Below are 27,872 nucleotides of genomic sequence, written 5' to 3' on the forward strand. Positions count from 1 at the left end.
AATACCAGCAGGTGGTATGTGAATATGCAGGAGTGGTACACCACAGGAATTAAGATTTTTATAGGAAAAGAATATTTCACCATTCATTTTAATCTCCATTCTATGTGAAACCACCCAATACGTACTTACTACCCAACTTGCCCCAAATGCCAAACAATCTCGTAATACAAACCCCACAGTGGCGGGTGTGGCAGAGCAGTGCACCTCATCCTCAGAACACCAAGAAAACCCCATACAGTATGTCAGAAATTGTCTCTTTGCTTAAAAAGCTTCACTGCAACACACACACACGAAAGGTTTCACACAAACAGTAAGATTTTGACAAGTTATTGCATCTTAAATTAATAAATACTGATAGGTTCTCAAGAATTAGCAATTCTGACACTGTCTGTAAATGTGCATATATACTTGTACACATCTCCCTGCCCCAACAATTCTAGACCAAATTTGTGTTTGTTTCACAAAGAATTAGAAGAAAAGAATTGAGAAGACATGAACGAATCAGAGGATGTGAATAAATTCCCTTCAACTAAATGAAAATCAGATTTTAAAAGACAGGAAAGACAGAAAGAAGCAAAGGGGAAACAATTCAAGGCACATTCTGATAAAATTCCAGGAAAAGTTACTCAATAGAATCGTAACTGAACTTTATTATAATAAATAGCTGTATAAAAAGTTTTAGCCAAATTACTTAGATAAACATGTGGAAGTTCCAGACAGAAGTGCTCAAGCCAGGAAGTGCCAGCCCTCGCAAGTCTTGTATTAATTTGAAGCAATAAATTTGTACGTTCTGGAATGAAATTTTATTGCAGTATCAGGGTTAACCATATACTTTATGCATTTCTTTCAGAAAGAAGACCAACTTTTTAGAAAGAGAAGAACAAAATACAAGTGATCAAAAGAAATACGACTCTGGTCATATGATTCATGAATGTATATATACGGATGTTATTTTGCATTCATAAAAACCAGACAGATAACATACTATAACATAACTGCATCATTAGCATACTAATCTGATAAATTTATACTCAAAGGATTGTAGGTTTAGTGCTGGAGGTTAGTATTATCATCCAGTTCTTGGCAGAGCATAAGGACAAAGAGGTCAGTTCCCTTTGACGACTCCTGGAGAGACAGAAAGGCAGACTCGCACTTAGAGCAGCACGTACAGGCTGAGTACAGAACTGGGGCCACAGGATTAAAGGGTTTGGAAAAGGATGTTACAGGAAGGGCATGCTGCAAACATTCTGGAAACCATGATATAGAGACAGTTTAAACTGGACCGGTTACCATTCCTCTATCGTATACTACCAATTCTTCAATTTATTACCCATAAAAGTGCTGAGGCTTTCCAATCTGAGGAGTTTTGGTTTTCAATCTCTGAATGTCTCAGCAGGAGAGTAAATCTTCGCCATTTCTTCAACCTTCCACAGTGTTTGATGAAGAACATATTTAGACAAGAGTAACACTTAGCTGATGGTTTACAACGATTTATAGCCTTCTATGTAAAGCAGCATGTTCTACCTTAATTCAGCATGAGCTAAGTTTTCTAAATTTACAAATATGAAAAGCTTAAAAAACATACCCAGCTTGTGTCCTTACTCACAGAAGGCCTGGCTTAAAAGGCTAAGGGTAGTACATGAGTGTGACCCTGTTATGGATAAAGGCTATCTGATATGAAGAAAGTTTTCAAAACCAGTTTCTGTACAATATAAAAATTAACCAGTAAAATCCTAGTAAGGCAAGAATATAATTTCTGCTTATGATTCTAAAGCACATTGTAAAAAAGTTACAGTGGCAACCACTTACAGCTTCTCATTTTTGTACATTTAATATATTCACTGCAACAATTATAAGTCACATTTGTATTTATAATACATATCACAACTATATGCAGAGATATTTTTCTTTCTTAGTGCCATTCTTCATGACATTAAATCATTCCCATCCTGTAATGCTCAGTGACGTACCAGTTCAAGGCTCAATATTACATTCACTGGAATTAGTGAAAACGGTTTTTCAGATATAGTTAGTCTGACAGTCGCAAGAACATAATGTTTTCCTAGCCAATTAAAAAGGAACTACTTACATTAGGATGCTTACAAGGCCAAGTATTCTTGGAGTAAGTTATTTAAAGAGAGTTCCTTGAAAAAAATTATAGCTAACCAGTCTGATACAAGGACGAATTTCATATTTCCTTTTATAAAGCAAGCTAGCTATGTGAAGCCTGATAAATGGAAAAGTGCTTGGAAGGCAGAGGATAGAAAGAACTGTAACAAATTATCATAAATCATGTTAAAAGCAGTTTGTAGGGAGGGGAAAAAAACACTAATTTACAAACATTTAAATGCCTTTATAGAAATATATCTATTTTAGGGAAAATGGAAGTTGTAGCATAGGAAGAAAAAACCCCGACCACTGAATTAGTTTCAGGCACTTGAGCTGCATAGACGGTAGAAGGTGCCTATCAGATATGTTTAACATTCACACCACTACACCTAAGAACATACTATATAATGCATAGGAAAACAGGTATTAAGCCACCTGGAAAAAAAAAAAAAAATGAAGCCATGTAGATCCCTGTTCACATTTTCCAAGCTCTATATTCTGCTTTTCCTCACAATTTAAAAACCTACATAATTTGCAGGTCACAGAGGCAGCATATTATAGAGATTATTTACCAAGCTTACTACCTGCTAAACCAAAATAAACGTTTTAAGGATTAAGTTGTTGAAATATGACTTAATGGCAAAAAAAAAAAAAGGCAGTAAAATGGCATTCTGCAGCGTAAACTTAACCATTTTTAAAGACCCTTCCCTTTTTCTTTAGAATATCCTAAGAATGAACTTCATGAAGAACAAAGGTTAACTAAGGTTAAGCTTTAGCTGAAAGCAAAGGCAACACAACACACAGAGGGTGGAAATACAAAAGCAATACAAATCAAGGTCATGACTCATGGTAAAACAATCACTTCCAAACAATAACGAGTGAAGCTGAAAGCAGCACTGAGGCAAAGTTAACTTGCTTTTCTATGGACACAACTATGAGAAAAATGCAAAAGGTCCTACAGGAAGAAAAAAAGAGATGTAAACAAAAAGCACATGTGAAAAGGGGTTCTGGGTTCAGAAGTTTGCTGGCTCTTCTCCAGCTCCACTAGGGGACTAAATTTAAAAGCATTTCTAGCTTTACACAAAAGGCGAGGTGTGTAGGAAAGGACCGTCACAGCACAATGCTACCTGAGGGTACCTACTTGTATATTCTTCTAAGATTCATCTTGTCAGTATCTGAACATACACTTGTTCGCATGAAGAACCTCCAGGCAGGTGAACTTTCCTACAAAAGCTTCCACCGCAATGCCTGGATGATACTATACCACTTTCACTCTGCTTTGCTCTCTTTAAAACACACAATCACACCAACCACACAAAATGAGGATTTTGAATCCCTCTAGAGACTGCAAATCCAGCATTTAAAATGAAGGGGCATCTTCCTTCAATTCCTAAACCCCTGTCAAGAATGCTATAAGGCAGGCGATGCATCAGCAGGTACCAGCCACCACTTAATTCTAACTCCTGAAGAGCACATATCCACTCTAAGATACTAGGGGGGTCACAAAACAATAAAGAACTCATCATTGTATGTGCTTTTTTGTAGTTGCGTTAAGGCTGAATTGTTCACTATCCAACACACAATTTAATTTTTGGATTATAAACTCTTTAGGGCACAAAAGTCATTGTTTTAAACAGGTGGTATTAATGCGTGCAGTTATTCCCAACTCTGCTAAGGTCTGGGAAACAAAGATGAAGTGAACCATGCAATATCTTAGACGTTACAGAAAGAGAAAGTGGAAGTGGCCAGGTTACCCAGAGGGAAAAAAAGTCAATGTAAGTTTGCCTATGTGTAAACAAAATGTCTGGTTGCAACATAAGCCATACCTTTGAAAAAACACCATACTTTCACTACATGGACATATTAAGACCTACAAATTTAAGCGAGGGAGTAAACAGCAGAATACTGCCTCATGATTTTTCTTCCAGTAACTCATTTTCTTAAAAACAAAAACTCAATGCACACAACCTGCGTAGACTGGATGCAGACCGGATGGGGCTTTGAGCAACCTGGTCTAGTGAAACGTGTCCCTGTCCATGGAAGGGGAGCTGGAACTAGATGGTCTTTAAGGCCCCTTCCAACCCAAAGCATGCTGTGATTCTATGATTCAGACATAAGTATGCAGTATTTAACACTACTAAAGCAAAGTATTTTAAAGGGATGAAACAGAAGACATAAGACTCAAAAAACAAACACTTAGGTTTATAAGCAAGTCTGCTTTTTCTTTTTTAAGACTAGAAAATGTACAATTCCATTTCATTTGCAAGTGTGCACAGAGCTCATTTCTTGAAGATACTATCAGATAAACTGAGAAAGTCTTTGCATTGTTGTTTCTTCAAACATTTATACATTTTGCAATACACCAGTTAAATACCAATATCTATGTGCATGCACTATAAATATATGCATGTACACATTAAAATGTTTGCCAAAGACAGCAGATTCCCTAGCCAATGAGCATCATAAAGAGATAAATATATTAAAAAGTTCTTTACCTGCCTTTGTTAAACAGAAACTTTTGAAATGTCCTCCCTTCTTTTCCCCACAGATACCCCACATGACCTGCAGTGAAGGAGGCAAATGAGAAGGCAGGTGCACTGACTGTATTATCCCGTAACCAAACATAAGCACCTTAAAAAGTTCAAACTAAGCTTTTTCTTTAAAATATCTTTTTCATCCTTATCAGATGTGTGAGCAAAGGGAAGGACATTTTAAACAAAGTTTTATTTCATTTTGCTACATTCCCCAAACATCCATCTCCAACATAAAAAAGCCTATGGCTAAGGCTATGTGCACCTTCACAATACTGATAACATTTCAAACCATCCAACTCCCATCCCACTGAAAAGCCTGTATCCTTTAAAAAAGGAATGCTAAACAACTTCATATGGACATCGTCCCATCAGGTACTACAGGAAGATAACCACATAGTGCTCTGATGCTTCTTTGTAACTCACCTGGGGACCACACAAGAAAGTTTTATTTTCAAGAAGTACTGCCCTGGAACTTCTGTGGGAACACAATGAATGGGTCACTTACAGCTTTTCAAGTAGTGTCATCTGTTTTGTTCCCCATCCCAGTTCCATCCATTGCATATAGATAGGTATATAGATTTTATGCTATAAAAGCATGCCTTCCTCAGAAAAATACTTAATACAGATTGTGACTTGGTTTATAAGATTCCAGTGGTACTTTTAAACATACTTTTGTGCCTCTTCTTTGGTTAAGAAAAAAAAAAAAGATGGTATTTTTCCCTTTATGACAGCTAAAGGTACTCCTACTAGACTTGAACCATAAATGACCAGCACTGCAAAAAAAGAGCAGCAGTACCATAGGACAGCAATAGGACAGCATGACATGCACTTCTTGGAATCACCAAATCCAATTATGACTGCCATAGGAAAAAAAAAGAAAAAGAAAAACCCCATTTCATTTTAAACTCTTTGGCAAATGCTCACTGTTTGCTGACACTGTAACTCGCAGCTCAGAGTCTATATGCCCCAATCCATTACAGCAGCCTCCCTAACTGAAAAATGAGCAATGGTCTTAAGAGAAAGTTTTCTTTATAAAGTTGTGGTGAGCCAACTGCCTGATGGATGCTACAGCCATACAGATAACAAAGGAAAAGAACTTGTGACATGTTGGCAATGTCAAGTATTAGTATTACTGTCAACATACTGATTCAGCTTTACACACTGGTCTGAACAGATTGCAATTAACCTAAAATTGAGGTATAAATATACACAAATATGTACAGTACACATACAGGAAAATATTTTGCATTTGTAACATCAGTAACCTTAAAAATACTGGAAAGTTGATATCTATGCCATTGATTTGCTTGCTAATTTACTGGAATAATGAAGCCAACATCTTCAACTCGAGAGGACTACAATGGAATAATAAAACTCAAAATTAAAAGCTCCTTCCTCTCACTTCATCTTTGCCATGCTCAACATTGGATTATTCCAAGTGGCTGTATCTTGCAAAGAAGGTTGATCAGAGCTTTTAACGCATCTTCAGAGGAAAACAAACCAGAAATCAAACAGGAGCGATAACCGCATCTTTCTTTTGCTGAATGGTCTTAATTTATATACAGGTATGTGTGTGTGCATCTATGTAGAAAATAAAGTCGAAGTCAGTTCAGTATAAATACATCTAACCCATTAATTCTGCCACTGTGAAGGTAATCCTGGGTACAGCTCTTTTTAAGCAAAGTCTGTGCAAAGAGGTCATTAAAAATCATCTGATCTTAAGTCTCGACATCATCCATTCAAGTCCTTGGCACAGTCTGCAAACAAAAGAGAGAATTTTTAGGGAATACATACATTTCTTGGACTAACTTCAAAGATTAAGTCCACAGCACCAACTTAAATTCTTCCCAAGAACTCTGTAATTTTCACTGAGAAAACAGTTTTCAGAAACAATCTACTGAGTGCAGCATTTCCTAGATTTTACTATGCAATCTATGCTTGTGAGACTTCAGATCCCAGCACTTCAAGACATACACTGACGTGATCTCTAATGGTGATTACTCTTAATACACCTGAACAGATTATAGGTCTTTCCCATCCCCACCGTCATTAGGCCCAAATTATGAAAAATTTATCACTGTGAGACAGACTGTGGATTTGATGTGAAAGTTGGTTTTCAGATCATGCTGATCCTAAGTCAGTATGTTCTGAGCTCAGAAAAAAAATCCAAGATTACTATGTAAGATTATTACTGACAGGGGAGGAATGTGTGTTAAAACCAAACACCACAATAAAAATACAAAATGATTCAAGATTCCCCTCCTATAGACAAGAATACCTCTTACCCCTCTCCAGTTAGAGCACAGCATGCCTGAATGTGCCACTGGTGATCCTTAATTGAAGTCAATTTCAGAAACTGAGATATTTCAGCTACTGTCATACACTCTTTGACATCCTGCTTGTTAGCAAAGATCAGCAAACCTGCTTTTTTTAAGTCCTATGGAGAAAGAAAAAAAAAATTATTACCAATCAGCTCTCTCTTAAAATTACCAATTTTGCCTCTCTCAGGAGGCAAAAGATGTGATACCAAAGTTGAGGACCTTAAGCCCTAGCAAAAAACCCTAAACTATAAAATGCTGCACGCTGAGTGACACGTAACTTCAGAAAATCCTTTGACCAAGGATTGGACCAACGTCCAATTTTGGTCCAGGGTGATCAGAGGCATGCTGTATCGCTGTATGCATGCAGCTGCACTAACGCCACACACCAGTCAAGGCCTCCCATTTAACCCTGACCTTGCACGTCATTCCTGCCTATGTATCTATCCCAAGCACTGCATTCTCCTGAGTCTGGCTTTTATGTACATACCACACTTTCATGTATTACCATACTGTTATGATTGGTTTTAGTACCAAAATACTAGACTGTGCAGCAGCATGGGGCAAGAGTAGGTTACCACAGCAGAACTTTTTAAGCACTGGTAAAACCTTGCCCACTGGTTAATCCCACTCATTAAGAAGCATTAAGACTGCCTCTGACAGAGTAAAGCAAGATGCAGTAATATTTTATTTAAAGGATAACAGTATTTGTACAAAATCATCGCTTACACTGCTTTAGAATCAAAGGATAGACATCTACATGAACCAGTGCACTACAAAAAACTTCTCTATAAGGCACATGTAATATTTAAAACATCAGTATGAACAACTCAGAGAACTGTGACTGCATGGGCAAGCTTATCTAATCTCAAAATGCTTGGAATTACACTGGTACAGCCATGTGTTACTGAAAATCTGTCCATCTGAAAGTAGAAAGGTCTTCCCAGAAAGCCAAGTCAAGTCATTCACTTAAATGCCTATCAGGCACACTCATTTTTACAACCAGTAGAATTCCCAAACAATCTACTGGTCCAGAAAATAGTAGGAACTGACCCAGGCAACTCAATTTTGCCTTAACAGAAATTCAGCTGAACTGGTTAGCAGAAATAAAAGCTTTTCAAGGACTGAAAGGAAAAGCTATTCTAAATAAATATTTGACTTTCATCTCAGCTTATATGCATTGTTGTTCTCTTCAAATGTCAGAGCATCTGGAGAGTTAGCAGAATATACTTGAAAACATCCTGTTGTAAAACAATGGGCACATTTATTGTTTGTTAGATGAGTGCTTTTGGAGCACAGAAATAGACTCCCAACACAAAGTAAGGGCATTCATGCTGCTTAGAGTTTGACTTCTCATTTCAAATTCAGTTAATTAAAAACTTCTGCATCTTCTTATATAGATTACGAAACAGAAGATGCGGATTTTGTTTAGCAACTGCAGATTGAAGAGTACATCTCAAGTTCTAATTCTGACAGCAGCAGACCCAATGGCAACGTTCTCCTCAAGCTACATTTAACACTCCAACACAACCAAGAAAGCCACACCTACTTTATCAGAATTATATTAAACACAGTTTTAATTTAAACACCAAAAATTAGAAATTCCAGACACTAGGGAAAGCACTTATTTCTTCTCTTTAGATTACCATAATCACTCAGAAGAAATACATGGACAGTCTTTGCCCTTCCTGAAGTCTACTAAACAGTGGCTATATTTTAAATATAGATGTACTATTTTGGTATATAATGCCATCAATTTATGCACATCTTTGTATTCTGACACTTGAATTTGGAAGCTCAGTGTCCTCCATGTTATCTCATACAAACTGATCCAGTTTGCACTAAACTTGTCTCAGCAACAGTCAAGCTTATATAAACATCTTCAGCAAAAAATCAGGGCTCCAGTCCTGCTGCACTGCACAGACTGAAGCCGTCAGGACACCCAGGTCACACAATAGGTACTCCTTGTTTACACATTAGTCCAGTATTTATGAATCAGACTCTGACAGCTCAGTTTTAGACATGACACAGGGCTCAATTTTAAAGAGGTTCTTTATCAGATAGCAAATTATACTCTAAAATTCTGTAATTCCAAATACACATAGAATGATGGCTACAATAGCCATAAGGCAGGCCGTTTCTTCAGTTTTATAGCTGGTTGCTAAAAGAGGTATTATTAAGGCTGTACCTGCTCCACTGCAAAAACAGAAAACACTAAGCAATCATCAAATTATCAAAAATAGTAAATAAATTGCTGGAGGCAATAATGGGGTTTCTTAAACTATCTCATTCAGATAGTAACACAGGTTGAAGTATAAAAAACACAAAGGTCATTTATGGGTCCTAACTTCTGTTTCAGAAGCACTCAGGAACTGAAAAGCTACTTTTGTGGGAGCTCTTTTCAGTAATTTGGAATTAATTTACAGCTTTACTGGGAGCTTGACAATAGACAAGCAGGAAGACAACAGCTCTGATCCTTCCTCTATCAGGAAGAGGACAGCTCTGATCCTGCACTACCCACAGCTGGAAGACCTTACCCACAATAAACATTAAACCAAAAAAACCACAAAGTCTACTCACCTCATGTGCTAACATTTTATACAGTTCTTCTTTAGTCACAGAAATTCTCTCTCTGTCTGTGCTGTCCACAACAACTATCACAAACTTTAAAAAGTGAGAAGTTATTAGTAAAAGAACAAACTCTATCATTCTGGCCACACATTTGTCTGCAGAACAGATTAATGTTCCTAACCCACTGTCCAGACAGTCAGATATCATCAGGACCATCACATATCATCCTGTATCAGATATGCTTCTTCCAGCACTGGCATAGTTTACAACTTATGCCACAGTTTGTATACAAATGTAGCTCTGACACATAATTTGACTTTCCATTTTTCATTTCCAAATGAAAAATTTACACCAAAAGCAAAAGTTTCTCTGTAATCCAAGAAATCTTTGCTTAGCATAACTGAGGTAGCATTTCAGATACCTCAAATCATTTGCTGTAGCCTTTAAAATGTAATCTCTACCAGCTTTCTCTCTCTACTTCAAACACTAACATGCAAATAGACATTTATTTATAAAACCCCAATAAGCTCCATACTTCACAAGCATACATGCACATACATGTCACACATCTGTTATAGATAAGCACAGGAAAAATTGATTACTATTAAAAAAAGATTAAAACCCCACATTTGATAACACACAGGAAACCTTGACTGAAATCATTACTTTAATCAAGTATGTATGCTGCAACTTCATTGCTAAAGAGCTCTGAAAGTTCTTAGGAGCACTTAAGTAAACTGATTATGGAAGTTTTCACAACAGAACTCAGTCTTGGAAGAAAACTTTTAGGCTTTCAGTCTTACTCCTGAGGGGTTAGATGGGCTTTAGAGTACCTGCTACAGAAACAGAGGAGTCCCCACACAAGAAGAGACCTGCAACCATAGGGACCTGCAATACTAAGACAAACTGAGCACCTGCCCTAAGGCCACAGATGCCCAGACACAGAATTCTTGCAGACAAATGGGTTTTCATTGCAACTCCGTATTATGCATTTTATGTAAGAAATATGAAAGCAAGTCATACAACAGCTTGCTAAGGAGGAGACTTAGCAGGACATCAAAACATGAGGTGCCCTAAGGCAGGTACAGTAACATTCACTGCACAGTCGTAACAGCCCTCTGGAAGTATTTCTGGTATCGGGCCCTCCCTCCACCAGCAGTGGTGACACTAAGTCTTCTAGTAAGGTGCTCATTCTTACCTCAGTGTTTGTATAGTAGGTGTTCCATGAAGACCGAAGAGACTCCTGCCCTCCGATATCCCACATCAGAAAGCGTGTGTTGTTAACCACTATCTCTTCCACGTTACTCCCTATAGTGGGTGAGGTATGCACCACTTCATTCATGGAGCTGCAGAGAGAAAAATGCAAGTTGGTGAGAAACGGTGAGAACTGGGAAGTTACCTGCCTTATCAAGTAACTCAGGACTCCAAATCAACCTGCTTCTATAAACAATAAACTTGATGGTTATTTCAAGGTAGAAAACTTCATGGGAAAGCTACAGAAAACACTTCTTATGCAGCAAACAGGACAAGGTATAATGGTGAAAGGCAAATAAAAATCAGTAGCAATAAAAAAGGACTCAGTGAACTATATAATAATCAATTACAGAGCTGAGAAAGCATTCACAAACATAATTATAATTAATTAGATCATAAGGCTAAGAAAATATTTGCTTCAGAAGCTGTTTCAGGCAGTCAGCTTTTCTTTTTCCAGGCTGATTTTGGCACGCATGGGAGAGAGCAGTTGTTTTGCTTCAAGAGTGCGGTTAAGCCACAAGATTTCCAAGGTTGCAGAAAAACAACTCATCATCCAGCTTCATCAAACACACTACATCTTGCTTTCCTTCCAGTGTAAGCCACTAAGAGCATACTTCTTTCACAATTCAGTTGCTTTATGTCCAAACTTCCTTCTCTTCTCCCTTCAATGCAGTTCAATAACACTACTTTCTGGAAACAAATGCAGACATTATATATTTCAAATATATTGTTTTAGAGATACTAAGTGCAACTTTGTCATTAAGACCACCAGTTTCATATCAATAGTAATAAACAAATGTGTACTCTGGGCACTCCTAAAGTTCAAATTACTTAAATGTAAAAAACATAAAAGTACCTTCAAGGAAAACATCAACTATTTTCAAAGAACTTCATTATTTATTCCTCTGATAATCCAGATATATTTTTTCATTTTATATGACCATGTCTTTGAAGCTTTAGCAAAGGTTTTTGTTACACTGACAGCAATTTGAGACTTGTAACGGTGATGGAATACTTCTTCAAAACAGAGAACCAAGGAGAGAAACGACTGTCCAGTGTTCTGAAAAGGAATCTCAGTTACCCAGTGCCTTAGCAAGGGTCATCTTATTAAAAAGAACAAGAAACTCTCTCACCACACACATTTGAAGCAACTATACAAAAGAAAGAGAAGAACAAACTATAGGATAAAAATGGTACAAGATGATAACTGTAGCTGATTTCATATGTTAAAAAAAGAACAACAACAAAAAAAGTAAACCCCAAAACCAAACAAAAAAAATCCCAGGTTTTGGCAGAATTCTTTTAATGCTTGGAAGAGGTGTGTCATTAACCCCCTTTCCTTGTCTGAACCTTCAGCCTTTCTCATTCAACTTGTTGGCATCTTGCAGGGTGCAATATGATAGGCAGATTTTTCCCCCTCTTCCCGTTGAAACAAGGTGAACTTGAAGCTTAATGGCGTCTGTTGACACCTGATCACAAAAACCTCCTGCTACCTGAGAGAAAGGAGGAGATCCAAGTACAAGAATGGGAAGAAACTGAGTGTCTGTGAAGCTGCCATAATCTGTTAGAAGAATCACCACTCCAACATCTGCTGTGACCCTCCACATCATCCAAGGAACAGCCAGTGCACTAACCTACACTAGTTATCCTACTAGTTGTCTTGGTCCATCTCTCACTAAAAGTGTTAAACATATTCATTCATGCTCAGAACACCTATTTACCACGAAGAAAGGGTAAGAAAAAATAATGCAAAGATAGAGGTAGGGGTTCAGGAGGAGTCAAGCAGCAGGAACAGAGGACAGTACTCATACAGAGCTCTGTCAAAGCAGCAAATGGGAAGAGGAATACAAGAAGAGAAGGGGAAGTCCTGTGGAGCTAAAACAGACATAAGGGAAAAGAAGGCATATAGAGATCCACTGTACAAAAGGGAAAATAAAAACACTGAGACGGCAGAAATAAGTAGATGAGAAGAATCATAAGACATTTGTGGAGGAAGTGGAAAGACACAGGCAGCATCAAAGTGCACCAAGGATGGCCCTCAACTGAAGCAGTTACTAGTCTTAAAAAATATTCTTCATTCTATGTACGCTTCTTAAAATCACTCACTCACGATTTAAATAACTACAACCAACTTCATCTTTTCACTTTCTCTGCAGAGTGTGCTAGGTTATACATGGCTGGAAATACTGCATGAGCTTCATGTTTCAGCAAACCATAATTTGTCAAAACATTTTAAGTAAGCATATTTTTAAGCATAGGATTGGACCAGTATGTCCATAACACTTAAGAGGAATTATTTCTGATACTGACTCAGAAACACTTTTTAATACCAGACTACTTCATGCGAGAAATCACAAATCTGTTTCTAATATAAACAGATCTTGAGCTGCCTGTCCAACCTAGAAACTTCTGAGTCTGTGGACAAATTTGTTCCCTTTTATCAAAATGCAGTCGAGGACCAGAGATAATGAAGCTCATACAAATTTCACATAAACAAGTAGCAAAGTTAATGCAAGACAAACACAATTCAGTGCCATTACTAAAGGCAGAAGCTGCACGACAGCATGGGCTGCCACCAGTCATGGAGCTGTGTTGTCCTAGCTTCAGCCAGTGGTCAGCCCTCCTCCTTCCCCCTGTACCACACATGACATCAAAGTACATCTTGGCACAGAGGACACAAGTCATGGCAGGGAGAAGTTAGGCTTCCCTGGTTTTGCTACTTACTCACAGAACAATTTGTTGAGTATTTACATGCTATGGCATGGATCAGTTTAGCAGCATGTCTTCCTCCATATAATCATATTTTATGGAGCTGGCAAACATCCTACACTGTGACAACAAAGGCAGCTGTGATTAAGTGATAATAGCAATGTAATGTGATAAACAAAAGCTCTGAACAAAACCTTATTCATATACCAGACAAGCGACAGACCTTTACAAACTCTAGAACACGTGCTCTGATCCACTGCCTCCTATAAGTGTTCAGTAATCTTCATTGTGATGCTCTCAAAGTAAACCTTACAAGGAAAGTGGTGACCACAAGCCAAGAGTAATATATACAACGCACACCTTTAAATACATGACATCATCAGCAGTTCATACTTACAATTGATAAAGAATGGTTGTTTTTCCTGCATTATCCAGACCAACAATGATTACTTTGTGCTCTGAAATAAAAATATCACCAGTAAGTCACATAGTTAACTTTGCTATCACAATAACAACTACGCAGTGAAACAAAGTTAGTGTTGCATTTGAGACCGATTTCCTAAGCAAACACTGCCAAACTTCAGGTGCCACATTTCACAGGCCATACGTAAACGTTTATTTGTGGAGGTGTACAAACCCATGTATTGTTCCGAGCAGGTAAGTGATTGTCAATTTTTCCCCATCTGAGTATCAACAGGAACAATTTCTGAGCAATTATATGTGGATTTTTTTCCTCCTCTAACATGCTAGGGCAATCTCACTTTAGAATCCTTTCACAATCTTCTACACATTTGTGCAGACTCTTGCAGACTGCACTCCCCCAGCCACAGCAGCTCTTCAGAACACATCCTTACCAGGACAACATGTTAAATGTTAAATTTCATGTTAAAATTGTAACATATTAAATGTAAAATGTAACATGTTAAATGTTCATTTCCAAGTCTAGACCGTTATTATGGCCTACAACATCTTAATCTCTTTGAAAAGAGCTGCTTAAAAGCACAGCAACACCGATTTACACTGCAAGCAGAATGATCCACCTATCTCCCTTAGTGTCCTCTTCTAGCAGGTTTGGAAACTGGAGAACAGATTTGCCTACAAATACTATACAGTATGCATTCACACAATTTAGTTTTAGATGAACCAACAAGTGTAACACAAAACTACTCTGACTTCTGCAGATGCAGTTTGGAGCTCAATGCCAGAATCAATCACTGCTTTTATTTAGCACCTTCTTTCCTATACATCACAAAATTAAATTTGATTTTTACAGATGGGTGTTGTCAAGCACGAATTTATGATATCCAGGATAAGTGAGTGCTGCCAGCCCTCAGCTGTATTACACAACCTTTACTTGCACAAATAACCTTGGCTTCAACTGGACTGCTCATGCAAGGAAAAGTTTTGTGAGGTGTTTTTTTTCGTACCTCCCCAGTGGTCCACAAGGGCAACAAAAACTCATTACAAATGTGCCCAAGCTTTGGGCAAACAAGGAAGAATTCCTTCTGTTAGCAAAGTACACTCACACTGACTCAGCACAGAGGGACAGGATAGGGGTCAGGTAAGTGGGGTTTTCTCAGTTTTTATTTTATCAATATTGTGTGGTTTTGCAGAGTTGTCTTATATACCATCAGTAAAAATTCCAGTTTTAATAACTTTGCATAACTGCACAATATTGTAAAAATATCTGCTTACCTGACCCCACATAACTAGGAACTTTTGTTTCTGGTGTGATGTTGCCAGCATAGTGGACGTTAGGAAATCAGTGGAAAAGAAGATCTGAGGTGGGGCTGGATGCTACAAGACAAAAATACTGTTCTGTATTTGCACTAAGTGTCAACGGGCACATAACTGGGACATTCAACATTCATGTGCAGAGCATTTAAATTCACTCATAAACAAATTCAAAAGACCTTATCAACAGCAGTAAAAGCGTCAGCGTGTGTTCTATAGTTAGTTTAGTTAGTTACAACTCTCATTAAAACCTAACTGTAAGGAGACAAGCATTACAAATCTGAAGTTATAAATAACATTTACTCCATAAATGAGCAATTTTGCCAGCTATCGAGGTGTATAACTTAAAAGTGTTAGTAGAGCATACTCTGCAGACGACAAGATGAAACTACGCACTACAATGCAACACAGCTGTATTCTTTTCGGCTCATATTAATAATTTAACGTCCACCTTTCAGGAAATGAGCTTTGCATTGACTTAGAGAGGACAGAAAGGTTAAACCCCCCAACTTCTCTGGCTTCATCTCGCCTGCCAGCCACCCTGACCAGTGCTGGGGAAACGCCGCCAGCTCGCCCTTTAGCCTCGGTACCCAAAGCTGTGCCAGTTTACCGAGGCGGGCTCCCTGCACCCCCTATTCCTCACCGCGGCCGCCTCGACCCCTCCCGCAGCCCCACAGCGGGTGCACAGGCAGCGGGGATCCGCCGCGAGCGGGCCCGGCCCGGCACCTGCGCGCCCCGACACGTTCGCGGGCCGCAGCCTCGCCCTCACCCTGATGGTTGAACAGCCTCCAGATCCTGGTGAAGAGGATCCCCATCCTCAGCCGGGGCAGCTCCGGGCCTCGCCGGCTCCTCAGCACCTACCGCGGGCTCACCCCGCTCCCGGGCCAAGGGCGGCTCAGGGCCCGGCCCAGAGCCCGGTTTGCCGGCGGAAAGGCGGGCTAGGGCCTCGCCGGGCCTGCTCACTCTCGGACATAGCCGCCGCGCCGCTCCTCTCGCCTCACCGCCTGTCCGGGCCGGCCGCGGAGCGGTGGGAGCGACGCGACACGACGCGCTGCCGCGAACGACTCCGCGGCCACCGTAGGGACGGGGGAGGTGGGGGCGGGCGCGTCGCTGCGACGCGACGTAGCGGGGGCGGAGCAACCGCGCAGGCCGCCATTACGCGTCTCCGCCTTAGCGGTGTGTAGTGAGGGCTGTGGTGCGTGTGAAGGGGTAGGCGCTCAGTAGCTGAGGGAACGCAGAGTTCGCATTGGTACTTGCGGCCGTTCAAAGCATCCGGCCCGCCGCAAAGATAAATCCCTGTGCCCAGACCTGCCGCAGCGTTTAAAGCCGCAGGGATGGTGGTGCATTTGGTTGTGCTGGGGTTTACAGTTGGTCATCTTAACGGGCTTTTCCAACCTAATCGATTTTATGATTATTTTTATAACCCTTTAATAAATAGGTTTTTAGTGCCCGCACGTGGTATGCTAGAGACAAGACATGGGGTGATGGCTGCAATTTTATTTTATCCTTGACCAAACCAGTGCTCTAACAGAAGCACCATGGTGTTACCCTTATGTGTAAAGCTGCCCCGTAGCCCATGCATTTCAGCCCCAAGGCCTTCATTAGCTGCTGCACAAACAGTTTTACATGTGACAGTCATGTTTGTCTTGTGACACCAGTGATGGTGTGAATTTGGGCAACAGGTATTTCTAGCACTAGTATTCATACTCCAGGGAGCCAGGGGTAGGTTGCACAGCTGTTAGGCACATCTTCATTTTAAACAACACTGGTGGGCATGGTAAGGAAAAGCGAGGCCTGCACTTCTATGAAAGAGCAAACACAACTTTGGGAGATAATGTGGAAGAGCGAAACTGGTGGAAAGCCTGTTTTTATATTCAAAAGGCATGTTCTCTGAAGATTAGGGTTTGGAGGCTTTGCTTACCACCACAGCAATCACATGCAGTTCTTTGTTGATAGCCAGGTGGTAACTGGGCTAGCCTTGGAGTTGTGCTCTGTCCCTAGCTGGGATGGAGAAGCCTCCATCTCAACATGGGGAAGCTTATTTTGGGATGGGATGTCTTACCTGGGACAGGGAAGCTCCTTGCCTAAAGTCCTCTGGGCATGCTTGTGTTCCTCATAACGATGAGTGTTCCATAACATAACTTTCCGTCATTGCTAGTACATGTTGATGGCTTTGCTTTTCATTACGTACTGCCCTCTCACCTGCACCACAGCCTCCCTTTTCCTGTCCACAGAGGCGCTTACCACTGGCTGTGTTTTTCCCCCTGCTCCTTTGCAAGCTGACACACTTCTGCCCTCAGTTCTATCTCCACCTTCCTTACTGGCTGCCTGGTATGCTGCTTTCACCTTCTCACATGGCTTCTGCCCCACCTCTGATATGATTTACTCCTTTCTCATTTCAGAGTTTTTTGCTTCTTTCCTTCCACCAGCTTTTTTTCTGATTGTGGCTTCTTGCTTTTATTTTCCCTGGTGCAGTATTGGCCCATACTCAAAGTAGCAAGGCCAGTAGTAATCTATGAGTTTCTGTCTGTGCCTGCAAGCTTTAATGCTTTCTGTGGCAGTGAACGGGACTATATGGTCCATAACAGTTGAAAAATATCCTGATAATAAACTGGCATGTTCCAACTTTAATAGGATAAAAATAAATAATGCACTGCACTAGTAACAGATCTGTAGTCATTCAGGTTTAAAATAACTAGATATAATGTAGTATTGTCCATGGTGCTCATGCTTTACACCTTTTTCAGCATTGACAACAGTGATGCGGTATGGGCTGCCTAATGTGGCAGGGAAAGCATGGTTAGCCCAGACACCCTCCGGCTCTTCTGTGAAACCACTGTTTGCTAAACAGCCACCAACAGTCTGTGAAAAAAAATAGCATCTTGCTCGATACAAAGGCTCTTTGCCCTGTATTGTTTGGGACTGCTGTTTTAGAGCTACATTGCTAATTTTTAACCTCAAACATGACAAACACCATGAGGTTGAAAAAGTAGCAACACTTTATCCTGTATAAGTGCAATGCATATATATCCTGCCATACTGTTCAGCTGCTGGAATTACCAACATTTGTTTATTCATTCCTCTTAGTAAAAACAAGGATGTCTGCTGGCTTGGTGCAGCGGCTTCGGAGAAGCTGGTGGGGGAAGGCAAAAAGGAAATCATGGTATATAGCAGGAACTGTCCATCTGTGTGAGAGCTGCAGTCAGAGGGATGGTGTGTGACTGACAGGTAAATGAAGCAGCTCCTCCAATGTGATACTTTCCACAGGTTCAGCATTCAGCCTGCAACAGAATTAATTATTCATAAGCTGACAGTTATCCCTCTTTCTGCCATACCTCAGCTGAGAATTTCAGATGCATTTGATTCATTTCTGTTCTCAGTTCTCCTGTTGTAAACACGGAGTGAGCCTGAAATCCATGGGTTCATTCCAGGACTGGGCAGACTGCACAAATACATGAGAATGTAGCAAAATTCAATTAAACCATTTACTTTGATTCTGCAAATATAAGAGCTTTGAGGGTTTTTTCATCCATGTAGTTTTGTTTTGTTAAACCTTGTGCCTTACCAAAGCAACTTCAAAGAGTCTGCCACCACCACTTGTTGGAGTTACATCAGACTGTGTTGGACAGGACATTGACTGCAGCCAGCACCCCTTGGTCCTGCCTTGTAACACCCCATGTAACGACTACCACCGGCTTGCCTGCACACAACAGCTGCAAAACAGTGATGTTTTTACAGAATGAATGAATGTATGGTGTATTTTAGGGCTAGGAAGCTATTGTTAGGATTTCACCTCTGTTTTCCCTGTTAGTTAAATTATCAGGACATTTGTATGGCAGCCTAGTTTATCCTGTATTGCACTGCTGTTTTTCCACATGCTAACATGAATGTTGGGCTTCCTATTGCTGGTGGCAGCTTTCTAAGAAAGCACTTAAATCAGCATGGCTTATTGTGAATACAATCACAGTTTCCTCCTGGAGTTCTGAAAAGCTTTTTTCAGGTCATGTACATTTTGTTTCAATGCTCAGTGGGTCATCTGAGCATTTCTACACTGTGGAAGCGCGTTGTCTGCCTACAGCAGACTTTCACCAGTGGAGAGGAAAATACTTCTATATGGAAGAAACTAGAACATGTGGAGAAGACAATGAACTTCTAACTTCCTGGATCATACGAAAACACGTAAAAGAATACATTTATGTATACATGGCTCAGTTATATTTATTTAGAAGACCTTAAGCTTTTTATTAACAGCTTAGATGACAACTTGTATGTTTATATCTGATTCTGAACACTTTAGACAAGATAATTCAATTAAACAATTTTAAAAGCCCTGCTTCTGCATTAGGTATGTAAAAGCCAATGTTAATTCACACATAACATGCAGCTTACCTGGCGAAGTCTTTCTGTTCTTCAAAGGCAGGCTTCTGACAGAAATGCTGAGGTGCAAGCACATCATGCCACTGGTTACTGCAGGCACTGCCAGGCCTGGACACCCTGATAGGTGACACATAGCTGAACCCTGCCAGCAGCCACCACTGCTCTCCTCAGGGCAGTTGTACAGGGGAGCCTAGCAGTACAGTTGGGCACAGAGCCCTTACTGCTCTGCTGGGGCTCTGCACAGCTCTGGCTTGGTCTCCTGCTGCCATACCGAGTTTATAAGCTCTGTACTTCCACATTTTTTTGGTGATCACAGCATCTCTCTTTGGTTGCTGGCTCCTGTTATTCGCCCTTTGGAAGCAGCAGCATTTTTCAGTGCTTTCTGTTTTTCAAGCTGTTATAAACAGCATTTTTTTTTTTTTTTAATAACCAGACCTTAATGCCTCACATCATTCTGTTGTTTCTGTCCAGGAACCCACTTTACATTAGCATGAGATCATACTGAGAACCAGATCCAAAGACCATTAAAGTTCATGAGAATCCTTCAACTGAGCAGTTGGCTGCAAATATTTTACTTCCTCATGAACAGTGAGATATTATATGTATTTATGTACTTTGGAGTTGCAGCTATTTAAGAGCAGATGGATTTAAAAATAAACATCATTCATTTCACAGACCAGATGCATCTCCTTCATCAGAATCTCATTAATTTTTACTAAAAATTCCATAATACAGGAAGCTGCTGCCAAAAGCTATCGGCAAACAAAATACCGCAATGCTCTGAACGGTTTCTCAAGTGATGGCTCTGAGCTTTTTCCAATCTTGAGTGCAGAATGCGAAGAAACTTAAAAGACTTTTAAACGGTTTGTAGTTTTTTCATTTATTGTAGAAAAGTTATTGTAATGCAGTTCATTTTTGTACATCTAAATTCCATAAAACAAATCCATAGAAATGAGGATACTATCAGCATGCAGTCTGCATTGTCCTTTTTAAATGATTCTGATCACAAAAATAACACCACTTTTTTTTCTTTCTTTGAAAGCCACTAAAAGCAGAGGGAGAGCAGAGCATGCAACACTGTACACATTTGCATAGTATATTTTACCCAGCATGCCTTGTAGAATGCTACACATACAGTATCTATAGAAGGAAAACCAGAAAGGGGCAAATCAGCAGAAAACACACATTTGTGGGTATTTCTTTAGTTTTGGTTGGGTTTTTTTTGTAAAGTCAGTAACACCTTTACCAGCGTGACTCTGAACTGGCTCGCAGTGAGGCCGGAGGTAACACTGCCAAGCTATCACTGGGAACCAGTTTGGGTGAGAAACGGAGATTTTCTAGGATCTGAGAAGGCCAAGGTCCATAGTTTGCAAATTGAATGACCGTTTTCATCTTTCTTCACCCCTCTATTTCTCATGTGTACATACAGTTTGCATTTTGCTTGATTCTCTTTCTATGCTTTTCCTGTACAATATCACTGACTTTCTCTCTCTGCATGAGAAGAGAAGCTGGTGTGTTTCCAATGCAAATACACCTTGGCCACAGACACACACATTCCTTAAACTTACTTTCCTCCCATTTTAAATTCCCAGCAGTATCAGTGGAAGGTTTTGGGTGTACTTCTCCACAGCTCTTGCAGTGTAACGTTCTTCTCTCCCCACCTCCCCATCCCCCCCATACATTAAACCAAGTAGCTCTGTAGCCCCAAGAACGAACTTACTGGGAGTATTTAACTCCTGACCTTGGGTTCTTAGTGCATTTGTGGTGTATTCATCAGTCATATGCCAAAAATCTATACACCAGCCAAAATCAGAAGTTATTAATGCAATTTCAGCATTGAGGAGGAAATTAGCAAGAAATGCAGTGGACTTTCTAATTCAAAAGGTTTGTTTTTTTTTTTCCTTAATTAATATGGAAGGAGACAGTTACTGAAAAAACAATCACATATGCATAAAATAAACTGCTGACATATCAGGCAGCAAGTTTAACTGATCAAAAATGCAATAAATCCACTGACGCAGGATCAAAAAGTCTACCCCTTTTTTCAAAAATACACCTCAAAATGCAACAGTGGAATTATTGTAAATTTGTGCTGTTATAAATGTGCTTCTTTTTCCTTGCTCTGTTTGTACATCATTGGCAAAATATATTATTCTGTACTGTACAATAGATTTTCTCACTATATTGATTTCCTACTGCTTATACAGAGTAGAATGCATACCAAAGGGGACTGTGGCGTTAAATTTAATTACAATTTGTTTTTCAGGAGATATTGATAAGGCATCAGATAATCAGTATGTAATATTTGTGGTCAGACCTTGCAAATACCGACTCTCGGAGCAGACAGTTATAAACTGTGTCCAGTTGTAGGTGTCTGTAGGATCTAGTCCAGATAGTAACTCACTGCCAAAAAATCTGAGGGGAAAAGGCAGGCCTCGTAAACCTCACAGAGACCCAGCCAGTGCTATTCCCAGTTTCACCATGTTCAAAGGAATAAAGGAATGACACACTCTTACTAACATTTTTAAATTACATCTACCTTCTCCCAAAATTGTCTCTATGGATTCAGTATTTCTCTTTTTAAATGCATTCTACAAATTTCAATACTAAGTAGCATTTTCAGCTCTTTCTCCAAGTTAGTTCCTTACATATATTTCACCACGTTATTAAAATGTCCTTTTATTTTTCTATGTAAAATAAATTGAATAACAACCTAATAAAGGTTATTCAAATGCTGACTCTTCAAATAGTACATTGCTTTTGTCATTGTTTTACAGACAGAGAGAACTTAATTTCCCTGGAGTTAAAATTGGCTATATTACCATATCTTGCAGTCCTGTTACTCTTTGTAGAGCTATCTGAAGAAAAGAGAGGCAACTGCAACAAAATACATGGTGGCAGAATCCTATGAATCCAAACTTGTATTAATACCAACTGTAGTAATATAACCCAGTTTTAAAATACACATTTTTAGGAACAAAATCAGATTTGTATAAGTGGTATTTTACAAAACATGCATCTGATTTTTTAATATGTGGTCTCCAATTACTTGTGCTTTAAAAAAAAACAAAACAAAAAAAAGTCAAGGTTAAGCTTCAGAAGCACTGAACCTGTAAAACAAAATATAGCAGAGGTCACATTTAATATATTCTTAAAGAAAAAAGGACGAATGATAGCCCTAACTTACTCAAATCAGTATGTCATAAAGTAATAGTACTAGCAGTATTATTTTGAGAATGGCAGTGCCAATAGGGAGATGAGATTCTGGGATGTTTCAGAGAAGCCTGTGGCACTGAGTCCAAACTGAATTCAGATTTTCAGTCAAACTGAACTTGGAGTTACAGGCCTATGCACACCCAGAGGAACTACTGTCACCTTATTATTCCTACAGCTCACTTCCTCCTTTCTGCAATTTTCACTCTCTGAAGTATGTATTAAACATTTTAAAAGCAAGGAGCACAAAAGGTTAATATCCACCCCCCCACCCCCCCCCTTCCCAACTTCAGAAGCAGCTTTCAAACCTGGAGAAAACACAGTAAACCCTCTATTTGCAGCAAACCCAGCACTAACTGTGAGTGCCACCACTGGCAAGGCTGTGAGTCGTGGAGCCACATCCCCTCCCAGGCACACGGAATTTATCTGGGCCCATTGGAGTTAACACAAAACCATATGGGATCAGAAGCAGGCTGAGGAAACAGCAATTGCTTCACGAACCAATCATGCTTATCAAGTCCAAAGTCAGGGGTGCCACCTATTTTCATGGCAAGATGGTTTGTCAGGATAAAATCTCGGTCTGGGCCGTACTATGCCATGAAGTCTTGAGCAGAGGGACTGACTTTTGTCAGACCAACCTGTGTACAAAATGATAGTCTGATTTGGCCCACTGTTTTTAAACTAAAATTGGATACAGAACAGCTTCAGTTACATTCCTTTAAGCCTAATTTCATACTCACAAAACATAATCAGTTGCACGTTGCACATCCCATGGGATAAATGTTCATATGTGGAACTAGTAAAAGAACCTGTATGTCTGTTAAATACAACGTGCCAAAGTACTTTAAAGTTTACCAATTAATTGTCTTTATAGTGGCTTCAGGATTTTAAAAACTTTTGTTAATTCATTCACAAACATATGAATGCCCTGACATATACTGTCTTTAAGATACCAAGATTGTTGTTACCACCTTTATTGGGTAAATTGTCATTAGTGCAAAAGCATCCTCACGAAAACTCAGATAACAACTTAAAATGTTTTATCAGTATGTCTAAAATCCTCTGTATAAGCCAGAGCTTATGAACAGAACTCTGATCTTTAATAATATAATAACAAGAAGAAATGGCATGAGGACTGGAAAATTAGTCTTACTCGTGTTCATTCAGGAATACATGAACTTCACAATTGTATATAGTGCCATTGCAGAAGAAATCACAATACAGCTGGCTAGCACTGCTGAAGTTCTAATACAAATACTATGAGTTAACATGTCCTGATCAACGTTGCAGCTTTTACCGATTACCGCATTTCCTAAAAATAATTTACTTTTTAAAATAGAGTTCCCATAGCTTGTATCTAGAATAAATTAATGATCTATTAGCAAGTTCGGTATATTTGTACTTAAAGATGTATCTGTCTTCAAAGAATAAAAACCAGCAAGCAAGGAAACCTGCTGGATCACTGCTGATTTCTTACATTAAAATGGAATGGGCAGTGGGAGAAGAGAGGGTAAACTAATTGCACACAGTAGTAAACTTAAACCCACACAGTAAAGGAATATGGTGTGTTCTTTCAAGACAATACATGACTTCCCTCACAAGCTTGTTTTGATTAGAACAAACGAATAGTTTTGGCACTTCAGATGCTGCAGGTGATGGAATTTGTGCATATATGTTTTGTAGACCTTTCCCTTCACTAACATGACATGGAAGACTTAAAAACAAGGCTCCAAAAGGCTCTAGAAGTAAATGACATTTCTGTCTAGGAAATGATAAAGCAGTAACCTTGTTTACTAGAAAATATATGTAGGTGCTTCACAGCTACCTGCCATTAAAATGCAAATATCTTCAAGCAGTTAAATGATCTGATCCCTAATGCTACTACAGAATAAACAGCTAATCTAGGTTTATACATCTCAGTGCATCCTTTGCAATTAATACTTTAATGCACACAAACAAGAAACTTATTAAAGCTTATAGTAAAAATGTTTTGCCTAATGCCTTCTTTCTCATGCAGGTATGTGTGCTGTACATGTAACAAGAGATTTGTAGAAATTACTGGAAAATACTCCACTGTGCTATAGCAGAAAATATTAGAGAAGGCAGCCCAAGCCACCCTTCCCAGGCCAGATCCTGCCATGCTCTCTCAGCCTAAATGCCCTTTTTGAACCTGCAAGCACTTAGGCTGAGAAAATTATACAGGAACAGTCCTGTCACATCAATCCTTAACTCTGCTACTCCAATGGATGCAGATATTTTCCTTTTTTGATTTGGTAACTGGCTCGTTCAAATCATCCAGTGGTGCTGAAAGCTGCCTTTTAGGCAGTGAAGTTGTTTAAAAAATTAATCATGCATCCGCAATCTTTTAACGCTGCTAGAGATGTACCTAATTTTTGCTTCTACTGGATATGGGATGAATTACTTTTCTTGTTGCTAACATCAAGAAGATAACCAGACTCAATGGTGGTGGAAAATACCAGTGATCTTTGCTAACTGGTACAGAAAATAGAAGAAACAGTAATACAGTAATATTCAGGAAATTAATTTTGTGCTGCGTGGTTAAAAGCCTACTTTTAGCAGGCTTTGGGAAGAAAATAAAATAGAAAATATATTAGAAAATAAAATACAAAAGTCAATGATCCTCATTTTTTGTGGGAAAAAAAGCAAAACAACAACAACAAAAAGTTTTGACAGGAACCTGCATAAAAAAAAGGATGATCAGCACAGTTCTGTCAATTTTAGAAATGCAGTGGGGAATTCCAGGAGTCTCTGCTTAAAGACATTAGAGAGTTGTACAAAACGGTCTATTATGGTGAATTTTTCAGTCACACTGGATGTAAGGCTTCACTGATCGCATAAGACATAAGGTCCAATCACATCAACTTATCTAGTTAAAGAAATTGAAGACTCAGTAGGTGAAAAGAAGTGATTGTTAGGAAGTAAGGCAGCAACATCTCCAAAGATTTATCATAGTTCTTTGAATCAAAAATGTCAGTTCTACCACTTTGCCATGAGCTGATTTTTTTCTGATACTCCATTTTTATTGCAATCTAATTCTGACCAATGTGTTATTTTAAATGCTCATGATTTACAAGTATTTAACCCCTCTCCCTTCCTCAGATTTCATTACTGATATTTAAACTGATCTTCTGGAGAGTTCTTGTGCGATGCTGGAATTTTCAGACATTTCAGAGATGGATTTTGAAGTATGTAACACATAGGGAGTTACTCAGATGTACTGGAATGTAGTGCTCTACACACTGGGTAAGAAAAGTGTATCATTTTCCATTTAAAAAGGCAGAATACTAAAAAATGGGAAAAAAGATATGTATCTAAACACTAATGTTCCATTTTGGGACTGCTAGCTAGGGAAAACAAGAGGGAAACAGGTTAAAAAAAAGCTATTCTCAACCTCTAACCATACAAACTAGTTGTAAGTTTGTTCATTTTCCCATTTGTATTTCCCCTTCTCCTGATACAGTTCATCATTGCTGTCTGCAACAAAAATGTCAGTACTGGCTAAACTAAAGGAATTGTTTTGCTGCAACATTCACGCCAGGTCTAAAAAAGAATTTCAAACTGGAAAGTATTTTATAACTGCTGCAATAATTTGTGATATTTGGCACTCTCAATAGTTTACATTTGGTCTGTCTGAAAAAAACATTCTGGAAATAAGTAGCTAGAATAAATCCTCTTATTCTAACTTTAAATGTAAATTAAGCTTCCAGCAAACAAACAGCTGACTGTCCGGCTTCTAGTGGTTTCTAATTTTCAGATTTTTCATTTGTCTTTTTTTTTTTTAACCTGATTGCAACATGCTCAAGTCGACTTTCCAGTCAATTCACCCGAATTCCAACAGGAATTGGTTTATAAATTGGTTCCAACTGGAACTGGTCATTTGGAATTTCCAGCACAGGAAATTATTTTATAAGTGCCTTGATAAGTACCCTAAATTACAAATGGATGTGTTCAATATCTAATGACAAGAAAATATGGCTATAAATGCAAATGCTGTACTAAAAATAAAATAACCCAAAAAACAACCTATATGATCTGGCATAAACGTAAGGGCCTGGTCACTTTTTTTTTTTGCCCCCTACTTAACATCAAGTGACAGCAGAGTGCAACTTCAGTATGACCGTGTTACATCTGCCAAATTAACATGACTGATTTTTAATTTCTTTTCCTAGGTATGTTATGGCAATTATTAACTGATGGATACTATTTTTCCCCGGGTTCTTGAACTCAAAGCCTATGTCGTGAATCATGGCTGTATCCTCCAGGGGATCCTCGGTTCCTGTGGGGTTTGTACGTGCCCTGGTATGAGTCAGAGTATTCTTCTTCCACTAGAGGATAGTGATCTCGGCTGTGTTGGGAACTGGAAGACAAGCGGTTCCTGCTCTTCCGAGCCCTTTCATTGTGATAATTTTCATCTGAGGTCATTAGACTTCGTCGCTCAATTGGAGAGTTCTCTGCGGAATGGCTGCTGTGCCTCATACGCTGGCTCTACAAGTGCCAAAGAATTCAAGCATTAATGCAGACAAAAAGTATTTCACATTTATTAGCTTGTTTTGAGACTTATTCTGAGGTCTTTCAGAATCCATCCACTTTTGTGTTATTCATTTTATATTAAAGCCTATATGCTACAGGAATGGGTTACAAAAATAGTCTGGTTCCTAGAGCTGAAAGCAGACCAAAGGCAGTGTTATAGTGCGTACCTCTCATAGGATTCACCTTGGTAAATATTACAGGCCATTTAGCATGAAAAGTGAGCTGATGTATTCAGCATTTATCACTTTTCTCTGATCATGAACATAACATTTATGCTGCTATTCTGCTTAGGAAATTTGGAGCTCTGATCTAAGTGGTCTTAAAAAACATCTGAAGATGTTTGTTGTATTGTTGGGTTTTTTTAAAAGGTGCAGCTCTGAGTCCGAACTAAAAACCTTCATATGACCAAGCAAACAATGGGCTGCTAAACAGGCAGCTAAGGGGTGCCTATAATTATTAGATATTAACAGATTCTTTCAACTAAAACATAATAAATATTTTA

General features: G+C 39.1%; 2 protein-coding genes and 1 long non-coding RNA gene across 11 annotated transcripts in view; 1 reads left to right on the forward strand and 2 right to left on the reverse strand.

The window, feature by feature from the left end:
• Positions 1-1,805: 1,805 nt before the first annotated feature.
• Positions 1,806-16,326, reverse strand: ARL5A (ADP ribosylation factor like GTPase 5A). Of its 2 annotated transcripts, XM_061446151.1 has the most exons (7): positions 15,999-16,326; positions 15,191-15,292; positions 13,893-13,953; positions 10,731-10,878; positions 9,542-9,625; positions 6,929-7,080; positions 1,806-6,400 (listed from the first exon to the last, which is right to left on the reverse strand). In XM_061446151.1, the coding sequence occupies exons 4-7, from the start codon at positions 10,872-10,874 to the stop codon at positions 6,352-6,354; spliced, it is 429 nt and encodes a 142-aa protein (XP_061302135.1). In that variant the 5' UTR covers positions 10,875-10,878; positions 13,893-13,953; positions 15,191-15,292; positions 15,999-16,326; the 3' UTR covers positions 1,806-6,351. The 2 variants fall into 2 exon arrangements, with proteins under 2 accessions (XP_061302135.1, XP_061302129.1); XM_061446145.1 differs by lacking the exon at positions 15,191-15,292.
• A 50-nt stretch (positions 16,327-16,376) lies between these two features.
• LOC133265526 (uncharacterized) lies at positions 16,377-20,811 on the forward strand. Of its 4 annotated transcripts, none has more exons than XR_009742005.1 (3): positions 16,377-16,405; positions 18,317-18,457; positions 19,258-19,558. It is a non-coding gene; the product is annotated as an uncharacterized LOC133265526 (long non-coding RNA). The 4 variants fall into 4 exon arrangements; XR_009742008.1 differs by lacking the exon at positions 16,377-16,405 and adding an exon at positions 16,430-16,566; XR_009742009.1 differs by lacking the exon at positions 16,377-16,405 and adding an exon at positions 20,282-20,811 and having other exon boundaries at positions 17,556-18,457; positions 19,258-19,426.
• A 4,636-nt stretch (positions 20,812-25,447) lies between these two features.
• Positions 25,448-27,872, reverse strand: part of CACNB4 (calcium voltage-gated channel auxiliary subunit beta 4) — a 119,129-nt gene continuing 116,704 nt past the window's right edge. For 3 of the 5 annotated variants that reach the window (XM_061446077.1, XM_061446082.1, XM_061446109.1), the window contains one exon: positions 25,448-27,325. In XM_061446077.1, the coding sequence (XP_061302061.1) occupies positions 27,065-27,325 (261 nt within the window). In that variant the 3' untranslated portion in view covers positions 25,448-27,064. The remainder of the gene's footprint in view (positions 27,326-27,872) is intronic. The other 2 variants (XM_061446091.1, XR_009741976.1) reach the window with 2 other exon arrangements.

This window comes from Pezoporus flaviventris, unplaced genomic scaffold (genome assembly GCF_033815535.1).
Source record: "Pezoporus flaviventris isolate CSIRO_AGI_PZ_B2104156 unplaced genomic scaffold, CSIRO_AGI_Pfla_v1 ptg000001l, whole genome shotgun sequence".
Classification (NCBI taxonomy): Eukaryota; Metazoa; Chordata; class Aves; order Psittaciformes; family Psittacidae; genus Pezoporus; species Pezoporus flaviventris.